Consider the following 12,837-nt stretch of genomic DNA (forward strand, 5'->3'; position numbering starts at 1 on the left):
TTATTTTAAAGATATGTTCACTAAAATTACTTAAATAGTAAAAATATTATATTCTGAAATTTTATTTGTTTTCTTTTTCAAAATTCTGAGCACTTTAATGACATGAAAATGACTCCCACTTCAATCTTTCATTTTTGGTAACAGAAAAGACTGCGGGCAGCGTTTGGTAAGGGCCAAAACTTAAAAGTAGTATAAAAGAAATTCACTATTTTAAAAAAAATGGTCTGTGAGAGAGCTGACATATTTGGGAGGGTTAAAATATGTTATAAACCCTTTTCCCTATATTAGAATCGAGTCCAACGAACGTTGGTTACCTCTTGAGCCAACTAATAACTTCGCCAAAAACAAATCAGACCTAGCATAAAAACAATTGCCTAATCATAGATTAGCACAAAGAATGTCATACTTGTGCCTTCACACATACATGCATGCGTTATGATGTCTACGTCCAAGGCTATTACAAGCTAATCTTTTAGGTTGATGCCTAAACCATGAAACATACATGCATGTGCTTTGTTTTGCTGTTGGATGAACCAACAGCATATTTACGGTAGACCCATAACCCACTTTCATGTTCTAAATGCAAACAAACAAATGCATTTAAAGCTACCATCCAAAACAATTCTTATATTATCATATCAAGGGGTGTAGCCCAAGTTTAGCCATGGCGTACATCAACCACATCATAATTCAAAGGAACCTATAAATATATCCCTATTTCCTGGTATCATCCAAATGTAAACAGTGTATAATAAGAAAGCTTTGACAATGGCTCAATTCAATTGCCACCATATCATATTTCATATCCCTTGCTTTCATATGGGGTTGCACAGTTCAGTCTTTAGGCTTTATCTATGCCATAAAGTTTCAACTCTCTTCTTTTTTATGCTCTCCACTTAACAATGTCTATAGGTCTGTTAACTGTTTCAATTTCTTTCTTTGCAAGTAAAGGAAATCCGATCCAGTAAAAAAGCTTCTCTCGAATGGTATGCCATCACCGAACCAAAAATTTAAAGCATTTAACCTCAGTTTGACTGCATTGGAGGTGCAAGTTTCAGACACGGAAAAGGAAGAAAATCACACACTGGTTTATCTTTTTGTTTCACCCGAGGTACATCCCATGTGAGGCAAAAAACTGAAAATCTGGGTGGTATACCTGAAGCAGTTTTAGCCAGTTTTCCGTGGCTTGCATAAGGGAATTTGCATGTTGACGCTCGCTCACACCATTCTGTGTCCATATGGATCCTTTCAACTTGTAACACCCCATTCCAAAAACAGGTAACGAAATCTTTGGGATGCCATTAGCATCGTCGGGATACACTAAAAATGGTGTTTGTCCATTTCTGTTACCTACAATGCCAAATAAGGGTCAAGTTAAAAAGTTCGATGGAAATCTATTGTGGAAAAAAGCACACCAAAACATGTTGTAAGGTGCATTAGTTTGAACTACAATTCAAAATTTTGTTATAGCAGCATCAATGGCATCGAGGAAGTGTCAAAACCATATCATATACGTCATGCACTAGACGATGTAACTTTATATCAATCTCAAATATGCATATGGATGAAAGACAAAAAAGATTCAAAATGCATCTATAAGATACTATAGAAGATATTAACTTGAAAAAAGTTGAAGCAGACAAAACGACCACTACCAGTAGTACAAAATGTAAGAGCCACTTGGTGATTAAGCATCAGCTAGACAACCATAGATCACGTAGCAGAAGCAAACCATAGACACGGGAACGGTCACACAAAACCCCTGACCCCAAAATCTAAAAGACTAGAATGCATGAAAAATCATCTCTCCTACCATAAGCCGCAAGAAAACTAGAAGGAGACATAGGCAGAATTTCTGATGGAATGTGATAATATTAATATAAAAGAAATATAACTAAGATATAAAAAAAGATATTAAATATATAAAATATATAGATAAAATAGATAAATAATAAATATATATATAAAATTTTAATTTAAATCGAATTATTAGATTCTATCTAAGAAATATAAATGTGCAGTGTATCAGAGTTTGCAGCCTTTCAATATGGAGAAATTAGACTTCGATAAAACAAGTGCCACTGATTTAAGTTTTCACAATAAAGGATACAAGACCTAACAACTACAACTGATCAATTTGCTCCTATAATGCAAGGGGATGAGGGAACTTGATCTACAGTAAAGTTTTTGGAATAATAGGTAGCAGATATTGCTGAATATCAGTCATGTGTAATAGTATGATAGAGCCAACATTATATAGGTGACTCGTACAAAATCCAAAAGGGAGACATTAATTTTTCTCAAATCTTACATTAAAGAACATTATAATTATTACATAATCTGTCAAAGTTAGTTCACTGCCTTACTATCAAATCAAGGTTGAATTTATGAACAAGATAATAAAAGCAGCAGAAAGAAAACGGTAATAAAAAAAGATCAAGATTACCTTCCATGGGTGTGCAAAGGGAATGGTAAGTTAAAAAGCATGCATCCAAATCTTTTAATGTAGAACCTGTAGGTATTCGGTATATGGGATACCTACAAAGGCAAAATCAAAGAAAATGAACACTTGTCGTAATACCCTTTAAACAGAAAAGATCATAGAGATCAACATCAATTAGTACCATGCAACCGACATCCAACTGATGGGTAGTAAGTCGCAACTTCTTAATGTATTCAGGCCAGGATACTTGCAAGATAGGTCAAATATCTGTAACCCAACAGCAGAAGAGAATAAAAATTAAATAAAAAGCAGTGTCAGTTTAAAAATAAAACCTATCTAATCAAATAATAGCAAATAAAAATAACTGGCCTTGTCTGCTAAGGCTTCACGACTATAAGGTGTCTTCTGCTCAAAAAACTCGAACAGTAGGTGATCTCGAGAGTTCCTGGTTTCACAATCATCGCTGGAAAAGCCTTCTTGCAGCATACTGTTTTCATCACTTATAGACAAGCTGCGCACTCGAAAAGGGATCTCATTTGTCAAACTGAATCGACTACACTGTTCCCTAGAAAATTTAATGCCTTTCCCTATCTCATAATCACTACTTCCATCACTACTCGAATCTCTGTAGTAGTCATTCTCACTCTCTTCTCCAGCTAGCCTAATCACACAAGTAAACTTTGTTACAAGTTAATATATTAAACCACTCTCCGTAAGCAGAGTTTTGGAAGCAGTTGCTATCATCAATCTGCACCAGTTAATCTAACAATGCCAAATATAGTATATAGATTCTCGTTTTAACAAATGATAATAAATAATAAATAAAAAGACACCATGCTTTCATGGAAAGACAAGCAAATGTCCAAATGAGAATATGGATCAAATAAAGCTATAATACACTATAGAATACAGTTCAGTATAAAGCAATGAAAGATACCAATCTGCGTATGGAAAAGAAGAAATAACACCAATACCACAACTTGAAGAGCATAACCAATATAGTAAAGCCAAATACAATGATTCTTCCCCTCCTCTAAAAAAACACAGTAATTATCAAATAGATAGACCGAAACCAGACAAAATGTAGTGAAAATATATAAGGAAGTTGTCTATCCAGGTAAAATATATGTGGAATTTACTGCAAAAAAGATTGCATATTTCAATTGTAACTAAATTTAAAGGAAATTTATATAACCTTGGCTTAGCAGATTCACCATATAATTGGATCCCAGATAAGTATGGAACATAGTATTGAACTACACCATCATTCCCATCAAGCACAAGAGGCACTCCTGCACCATATGCACTCCATTCCTTGAAAGATTCCCACAAATCACCCAATACAAAGTAAGGCTGAAACTCCACATCACAAGTCCTCCATCCCCTCACTGTTGTCTATACTAATACAAAAATCAAACTTCCATTCAAATACCAAACAAAAATGAAGAAATTTTTATTCTAAACTATGTTCAAATAAGTGAATTTCCTCAAATTATCTAACTACAAACAAAGTTTATTCCTTACACATCTATACATAACAAACAATATAAACAATAATGAAACATTAATAAATTTTCTTGTTCTTTCCCAAAAACATCTTAGCAACTAAACAGGATCATTATAAAGATGAGAATCAACCTTGGAAAAATACTGAGCTGGGACAGAAGGTGTCGTCGACTCCAGGAATCTTTCAAGGTTACTCCTTGATACCCTCGATTCCTCAGAGCTCGGAATAGTACTTGAAGCCAAAGTCTTCTTGGGATTAATATTCTTATTATTATTATTATTATTACCAGAAGCTAAATCCTTGCTCTTCGTTAATGAAGCTGACGATTTACTATTACTTTTTTCATTATCTTCCTTAATAGCTTCTTGTTTTGGCTTTTGCTGTTGCTTCTGGTTTTGATTTCTTCTAGCTTTTACTGGAATATAAAACCGATCCTCTCCTCTAACTTTCCCGAATTGCAACCCAGCTCCCAGCATTCTCACTTTCACCCTTTTATTTACTCTAAGCAATCCGTTTGGCTGCCTAGAAAACGAAGGCGAAGACAGAAAGAAAATACCAAGAAAACAAAAAGAAGTCCAAAATCAACTGCTTCTTTCTTCAAACACTTTCAAGAACTCAATTCAACTCCGATATGGGTTTGGTGAGAGAAGGTCAAAACTTGATCAAATCCTCAAATCTAGAAATATAGGAAAACATTTATGGTTTCTTGAAGTTATTTTTGCATCTTATTAGGAAAGAAACAAATGAACAACCCAAAAAATTTCTCAGTCAAAGAACGTAGAAAATTGGTGATTACGAGGAGAAAGAAAGGGATAGTTTGGTTGAATAGAAAGAGAGAAAGGAAAGGGAAAATTAGAAAAAGCGTGAAGGAGAGGAAAGGAAGAACTGAAGATTGAACCACACCGTTTCTTTGTACAGCTTCTTCGACAGGTCAACAACAAGGAAAGTTTTTTGTTCTTTTAATGGTTTAATGTGATAAATATAAAAAAGAATACACAATATTTTTAAGAAAATTAAATGGTTAGGGTGAAAAAATAAAATTTATAAAAATTAATGTAAAATTAAATGAGTCATTAATAAAAATAAAAAATGATAACTTTTAGATGAAATGTTAAAATTGATTCATTAAAAATTATAGAAAGTCTTTATATTAAGAGTTATACTGAGTAAAATTACATTTTATTTATTTTACTAAAAGAATAGATAAATTAATCTTTATATATTAAATCAAACTAATTATTTATGATAAAAGAGTTATTTATTTTACTGTTAAAATTAATTTGACTTATAAAATTAGCAGATAATTATATGTGGAGTGCAACGTGTACTCTATTTTAACATACATGAATTTTAAGAGTAAAATTTATGAAATTTTAACAAAATAATAAATTTTCTTTTATTTAATATACAGTAATCTATTTTATTAGTAAACCACATTTATGTTCAAAAATAATAAATATTTTCTCATAATATTTCTTACTAAGTAACAAAATCTAACTTTTAATAATTTATATGGACTTGTTATATTACATATTAAATTAAAATTTATTTTAAAATCTATTTTCGTTTAATTATTTAAACCAAATTTAATTATGGGATTGGTTGGATAAATGGTCGGGAAAACAACACGTGCACAGTGAAAGAGTCGGTATCACATGTGCTTTAACCAAATTTAACAGGTACAGCTTCCTTTCTTCTTCTTTCTTTCCTTCTAAATCACGTATATATCATTAAATTGTATATAAACATTTACTCACTTTTTAAATTAGTTTAAAGTTGAAAGAGATAAATACCTAACCTATAAAATCTAGTCAAAATTTTGAAAATAAGAGCAAGCATTTAAAATGTATGGCAATAAATTATTTTTAGTTTACAAACACCTATTAATAATTATTTATAAAATAAAAATTATTACAGTAAAAGAAGATGCTTTTTTTCCAATAAATTTAATTTATAGACAATTAATTTATGGATTAGACTACTAATTCAAAATAAGGTAAATCAAGTTAAATCCTTCAAATTATTCCCACGTGGGTGAAACATACAATAAATTTAGTAAAAGAAATGGGTAAATTATTATTTGGGACTTAAATTTGACATAACTTTCATATTAGAGCTTAGATTTTTTATTTAAGTTAATCCCTAAACTTGATGATTTTTCTTATATTGAAGCTTAAATTAGGCAAATATTCTTACATTAGAAATTGAACTTTTATTTGTTCAAATTAATCTAGAAATTAGCAATTGTTCTCGTATTGAGGGCTTGAACTTTAGAGTTTTCAATGAAATATTAAGAATTAATTTAGACTATAAAAAAACTTTAAGCTCCAATATAAGAACAATTGTCAAATATAGAAACAATTTAGAAATTATCTTAAAACAAAAAGAAATATTTAAACTCTAATACAAAAAAGTCACCAAATTCAAATTCCAAAAATTAATTGAACCCGATGAAAATCTGTTGAATTAAAATTTATTATTCTTTCTCTCTTAATTTGAATTATATATGCTTATAAAATTTTCATTATATTAATATATAAATGTTTAATGAGCGTAGGATTAGTTGTAAGATGATGGGACCCACACGCTTTGGATATTAGTAAATAATAATTTTTTGGGGGAAAAATAGAAGATAGGATTTGTCTGACTTGAATGAATGCTTCAAATTAGGCAAGTGTTTTGGCCATCAACCTTTCTGGCCTTTGTTTATTTTATTATATTTTTTTCTTTCCTACAATAAGGTAATCCTAGACTCTTTTTCTTTCCTACAAAGACTTGAAATTATTTATTGAAGTTTACTTATTTTCGATGAGCAAATTTCTATTATCCATGTGGTGGGATTTAATAATCATATTTGGATAAGCTCATACCGTGAGTAATAAACACTTATTGTAAATAAGTTTTTCCTGTATTTGATTGGTGGAAAGCCAAATCACAATTTGTAAATACCAAAATAATTAGTGGTTTGATATTATAGTATAGATAATATTAAAGTCGCTACCTTAATAAACTTAATGGGCCATTTATAATTTATTGAATTATAAAGAAAACCAATAATGAATTTTGACAAGCTTTATTTTTTTTTTTTAAGCATTTGTCAAGCTCATTATCAAAAGGATTTTGGCCTTTGGGACCTAAAAATTTATTGAACACAACTTGGCAATTGGGAGTGTTCTGCGGACAGCAAGGATCCACAGAATCAAGGTTCTCAATCATTCCAAATGGATTATACATTTGAAAATGTTAGAAGTTAGATTTTTGGGAGAAATTTTTAAAATGTTAGAAATTAAATCTTTTGGGAAAAATTTTTAAAGTGTTGTTTATTAAAATATCGATTTAATTTCTTAATAATTGAAAGTATTATCCCCTAAAGAGTATTATGTCTCTTGTGCTCTAAGAGCCTACATGTTATAAGTAGATGTCCTAGGGATTTGGTTCATAGAGTTGGGAGTACCTCAACTATTCGTGGCCCAAGCGATACCAAATTCCTCAACAAATGACCTATATGTTATAAATCAGAGGTTCAAACCCCACCAAGGGCAAGATGCTCACGTCGCATTGGTGGATGGTTGTACGTCCTCATACTGTCAAGACACTCCTAACTCTATAAACCAAGCCTTTGGGGTAATTGCTCACAACAATGATTAATTTTCATAATATTATCCTATAAAATATATTATCAAATTAATTAACTTTATTAATTTCTAACATATTTAGAATATATTAAAATTTTAACTAAAACTCAAACCTAACCCAATTCTTTTAAATTTGTTGAGATCAACGTTGACTGATTAATTAGTTGATTGGTTAAAATCAGTTTTCCAATTTTCTGACTACTCTCCTTTACCTCTTTAAATATGTGATTTTTATTAAGTCCAAGTTGATGAGATCAAAGATTATATCAGACATAACAAAAAAAAAAAAAAGAAGTTTCAAACGTGGCTGACTGCTAGGGATTAAAATTGCTAATATTCCATAGTCTGAGACCTTGCCTGCCCCCACAGTATTATTGGGCTCTATGTATTAATTAACAAGCGGGTCCTATAAGTATAATTCACGAAGCCGATAAAAGGTTTAAAAAATAACCTAATCCAATCCAACTATTGAAAATAACCATAAATGAAGAAAAATTAAAAAGTAATATTTTTATATAGTTATATACATGCATCTTAGTCTCATCAATTTGGTGAAGCTAGTAAATTTTTAGAAGTCAAAATTAAATTGTAATTTTATGATAATAATAATATAATTTTATTATTTTAGTAATTTATATATTTATAATTTTGAAAAATTAAATTAAAATTTTATTTTTTAAGAGAATAAAATATAATTTTATTTTATTAATTTAAATTTTAAAAATATTCTATTTTAGAGTTACAAATTACAAAATGCAAATCAATGCAACCAAAGTGACCACCAACCATTATTAGTGGACTCTTATTATATATCGCTTCATAAATATATCTCTACATATTGCATTTTCATTAAGTGTAAGCAGATGATTGGCTAGTTAAACACAATTAATTTTCTTTCCAAAGCCACCAAAAAAAAATGATTCGAGGGAAAAAGGAGTAAGTGGACACTTCCACTGATTTCTTATCATCCTTAAAGCTAATAACACTTGGGGGAGATCATACATAAAAAAAAATGTGGATTTGGAATTATATTCTATTTTCTAAAACAAAAACCATTCTATTTGGTCATGCTTTTGTATGATAGTATCGTGTTTATATAGAATACTATTATTCTTGATGTAATTGTTATTTTCTTCTTCTTTTAAGTGGGAAATGTTGCAAGAAAATTAAAATTTTGGAACCTTTTTCCATTAACATTATAAGTTCTTTTTAATATAAAAGTTTTATAAAGGAGAGAAAATGTAATATGTCTTACATTTTATTATATTTAGTAAATTTATTTTGTATATATCAATTTCATTTATTAAAGCTATAAATTAGATTCGCATTCTAAGATTTCGCTGACTCAAATCATGTAGGTCATATCCTTACTTGATATAGTCAAAACACTTGTCAATTATAAGTCGAATTGTAGGCTGCAACTCACCTGCTTGAAGTCGAAATCATTAATAATTATTGGTTAGCCGTATGATAGTGTTTACAAACCTTGCATGCATTATCGTCACATTATTTATCCATCACACTATATATGTGGATCTTAAAAGGTTGATTATGCTCAAATGAGTAAGAAACTAATATGAGAATAGCACATTGCATCACAATAAGAACATGCCATCACTCACATATATTAAAACTAGATTTTTTTTTTTTGATATTTTTCTTATTTCTCTCGAACTCTCATCCTATTAATGAATCAACCATTTATGGTTTTTTTTACATGTTAAGTGAACCATCACGAATCCACCGCTTAAATAATATATTAATAAATTTAAATCAATTTTATTAAATATTATTGTTTTAATTGTAACTGTACAAATGACTAAATCACACAACTAAATCCATACAATCTTTTTTTATGAGTAGAGGATTCACTGTCTTTAGTAGTGATGACTTTTTCTTTCTAAAACATTGTCTTTCAGGGTTTTTTTTCACTAGCATATATGTGAAATATTTGCTTTCATTGGGGATAAGATTTCTATATAAGTATATATAAACCTTGGTTTGAGAGTAATTAAATAGTTACTAAGAACAAACAGATTTAACATTTAAGTGGACATCACTTTAATCCAAAAGGTAGATAAAGGGATCCATCGAGAGTAATCCCACTTGTCATAGCTTGAAACCTAACCAAAGATCCATGTGTGGCTTTCTCCACCGTCCAATAGAACAAATTGGGTAAAATTACCAACAAGATGATTATATTAAGAGTTAGATTGTATTTTGATCTTTTTATTAAAAAATAGACAAATTAGTCCTTGTACGTTAGATTAAAGAGTAAATTGGTTATTTTGTTAAAATTTTCATCAATTTTTACTGTTTAAAATCGATTCATGTACATCAGCATGATGTATACATGTGTGTCACTATTTAATTATTTTGTTAACCACACCAGTTTTTAATAGTACAAATTGATGATATTTTTAATAGAAATGACCAATTTACACTTTGATTTAACTTTTAGGGATTAATTTGCCCTATTTTGTAAGTAGAGAAGGCGAAACACAATCTAACTCTTAGTACAAAAACTTTATGGTACTTTTACCAATAAACCGAATATGAGATATTTATAAATCTATTTCATTATTGTTCAATCAATATATTATTTAATTTTTGGAGAGTGTTCACAAATTATCATTTAATTAATAAAAGCCAGATAAATTTTAATATTTTGAATAGTAAAATAAACATTTAAAAGTTTAATAGATCAAATTTGCTAATATAAAAAAGTAAGTTGAAGGTTAAAGACAGTTTATTCAAATGAGTGAAAGACGTACAAAATTTGTTGGAGAATGATGGAGAGGTAGCTTGAAGGGGAAAGGTAGTTGGTGTTTGGTTTAGATCATGTGTGCATGGTGTTGATGTTCGTCAACCCAAGGATATTTGAAGAGTCTCTCCAAGATCGAGAGCTTATCCACAAGTTCTGAAAACTATGAAGGTCTTGTCAACATAATTTCTTACGATCAGGTTGAGAGTTAAATTATATAAAAAGTTATGTAAAAAACACATAAGAGATAAATCATTGCAGTTACACGATATTAAATATTATTGTCCTTTATTATTTGTTGACGAAATTTTCCAAAAATATTTTAAACATATAATAAAGTTGATTTTTATATAATATTAAATGTAGGGAATGGGGTAATATAATTCAATTCATATTGATAAAAATTTTAATCATCGTTCTATTTAATATTTTTGATGTTACAATTTATAGATTTATTTATTTTTATCTCAAGTATTAATATTTTGGAACATTAAATGATGACTCGATAGTAAAAATTACTCAACTTTTACATGTACTTATTTGTTCAATTATTTATTTATGTCGTTCTAAACTTTTGCATGTCTTTATTTGAAGACACTTTATCTTAGATAAATTAGTACCATATATAATATAATCCCTTTAACCTTTTTGCCTAATGTAGATAGAAGATCCTTGAGTGGGCGGCATCATATTTAAACTTTGCAATAGTGGGAGAAAAGTGGGAAAGAGATTTTTTTTTTTTTGGTATCTATTTGACTCGAATTATTATTTATTAATAAAATATTTTAATTATAATTTAATTAATTTCAAATGAAGAAAGTGATAATTTAATGGAGAAAACATTTGCCCTACAAATACTCAACACATGGACCAAAACTAATCGAGTAATATGGAAAGAAAATTTTAACTATTATTACATTGGTGATAAGAGTAGAGTATAATCTATATATATATATGTGTGTTTATAAAAGAATTAAATGAGATTGCGACAATGATGAATCCAACGTTTATAAAACGAGGTTGGTGGACAAATTCATCCTATTATTAATATTATTTTTTTTACGTTTGGAATTAAATTGTATATTTTTTACAAGAATTGAAATATAATTTTATTATTTTAATAGTTTATATATTTTAATTTTAAAATATTATATAAAAAATATTATTTTGAAGTCAAAATGTAATTTTATTACATGCTAACTTAAAATTTTATAAATTTCAAAGGATTAAAAATAATATTTATCATTTTAAAGGGCCTGGGACCCTTGCCAGTTGCCAGCCCCTAGTGCCACCATTGACTGAAAATTCAAGCCAAAGTAGATATCATCTAAGAATATCATATAATTGTGGTTGTTTAAATGTCATTGACAATATTTAAATTTATGTCTAAGATACATTCCAATTGTTTAGATCATTAAATGATCAAAAATTCTTAGAGTAAAACTATAATATCTTCCTATTTAAGAATTTATAAATTTATTGATAATTTAAAATTTGTATAAAAAATATTAAAAAAGTATATAAAAATAAAAATTTAATTCAATAAACAACTAGATTTTTAATTTTTATTATAAAATTAGATAAAAAACTATTGAATTATGATAATTGTAAATAGTAACATTTTATATAACAAATTTAGTTCGTCGAACCTTATATATACCATTTATCCTTTATATATAAATATAAAAGGTTATTAATTGAATAGATATTGAAAATTATTAATTTAAGAAACTACTCGTGTTTGTTAATTGATTTTATTTATTTAATAAAATAATTAGTCACTCGTGTATATTCAACTTTTTAACTTTCTTTCTAATCACATCGTTATTTAGGAGGGTAACAAATTTGAGCAATGATAAAGGGGAATGTGTTGTACAAATGAAAACACGAGTTCAACTCGTGAGAGCGCGGGTAACTAATATGCGCCACACGTCTTTGTTGTGCTCTCTAAATCCCAATCTTCATTTCATTCAGACAACATTAATATGACAATTTCATCATGCTTTTCCTTTTATTATTTAAATTTTATTTATTTTCAAAACGTAAAATAGTAGCATTAATTAAGGAAATATTATTGAATACAAATTGCGTGAAAATAGTTTATGTGAAAAATATATGTATTTAAATAGTTCATCTTTGATTTAATCATTGATTACTTAATATTATTTTATAAAAATATTATAATATTTATTATCATTTAAAATTTTAAATTAATATTTGACTGAGTTAGTGTTCGATATGATACCGACTTAGTAAAGAGTTTTAGGATAAATATTAAATCTATATATTTATTTATTTTATATATATAATTGAATTAAAATAAAAATTATATATATACATGAATTTATAATACATGATCCTCTATGGTACTTTCACCATATTATAAATATAAAATTTGAATACATTAAATTTATTTAAAATTATGAATTAAAATTAGAATTTCATCTTTTAAATATACTCCATTAGTTATTAGCAAATGATAGTAATA

General features: G+C 28.2%; 1 protein-coding gene across 4 annotated transcripts; it reads right to left on the reverse strand.

The window, feature by feature from the left end:
• Nucleotides 1-599: 599 nt before the first annotated feature.
• LOC108454017 (uncharacterized) lies at nucleotides 600-4,915 on the reverse strand. 4 transcript variants are annotated; one of them, XM_017752302.2, is made up of 7 exons: nucleotides 4,082-4,915; nucleotides 3,639-3,838; nucleotides 2,813-3,104; nucleotides 2,625-2,710; nucleotides 2,447-2,538; nucleotides 1,157-1,350; nucleotides 600-1,034 (listed from the first exon to the last, which is right to left on the reverse strand). In XM_017752302.2, the coding sequence occupies exons 1-7, from the start codon at nucleotides 4,424-4,426 to the stop codon at nucleotides 1,026-1,028; spliced, it is 1,218 nt and encodes a 405-aa protein (XP_017607791.1). In that variant the 5' UTR covers nucleotides 4,427-4,915; the 3' UTR covers nucleotides 600-1,025. The 4 variants fall into 4 exon arrangements, with proteins under 4 accessions (XP_017607791.1, XP_052877724.1, XP_017607792.1 ...); XM_053021764.1 differs by having other exon boundaries at nucleotides 2,813-2,954; nucleotides 4,082-4,914; XM_017752303.2 differs by having other exon boundaries at nucleotides 600-1,350; nucleotides 2,813-2,954; nucleotides 4,082-4,914.
• Between the last annotated feature and the right edge of the window lie 7,922 nt (nucleotides 4,916-12,837).

This window comes from Gossypium arboreum, chromosome 11 (assembly GCF_025698485.1).
Source record: "Gossypium arboreum isolate Shixiya-1 chromosome 11, ASM2569848v2, whole genome shotgun sequence".
NCBI classification, from domain to species: Eukaryota; Viridiplantae; Streptophyta; class Magnoliopsida; order Malvales; family Malvaceae; genus Gossypium; species Gossypium arboreum.

Excerpts from the sequence above, each read along its gene's own strand:
- LOC108454017 (XM_017752301.2), bottom strand. The coding sequence starts at position 4,426 with ATGCTGGGAGCTGGGTTGCAATTCGGGAAAGTTAGAGGAGAGGATCGG. Across the intron at positions 3,839-4,081 it reads CAGCTCAGTATTTTTCCAAG|ACAACAGTGAGGGGATGGAG; the intron begins GTTGATTCTCAT and ends GTATTAGTATAG. Across the intron at positions 1,351-2,446 it reads CCTTTGCACACCCATGGAAG|GTAACAGAAATGGACAAACA; the intron begins GTAATCTTGATC and ends TTGGCATTGTAG.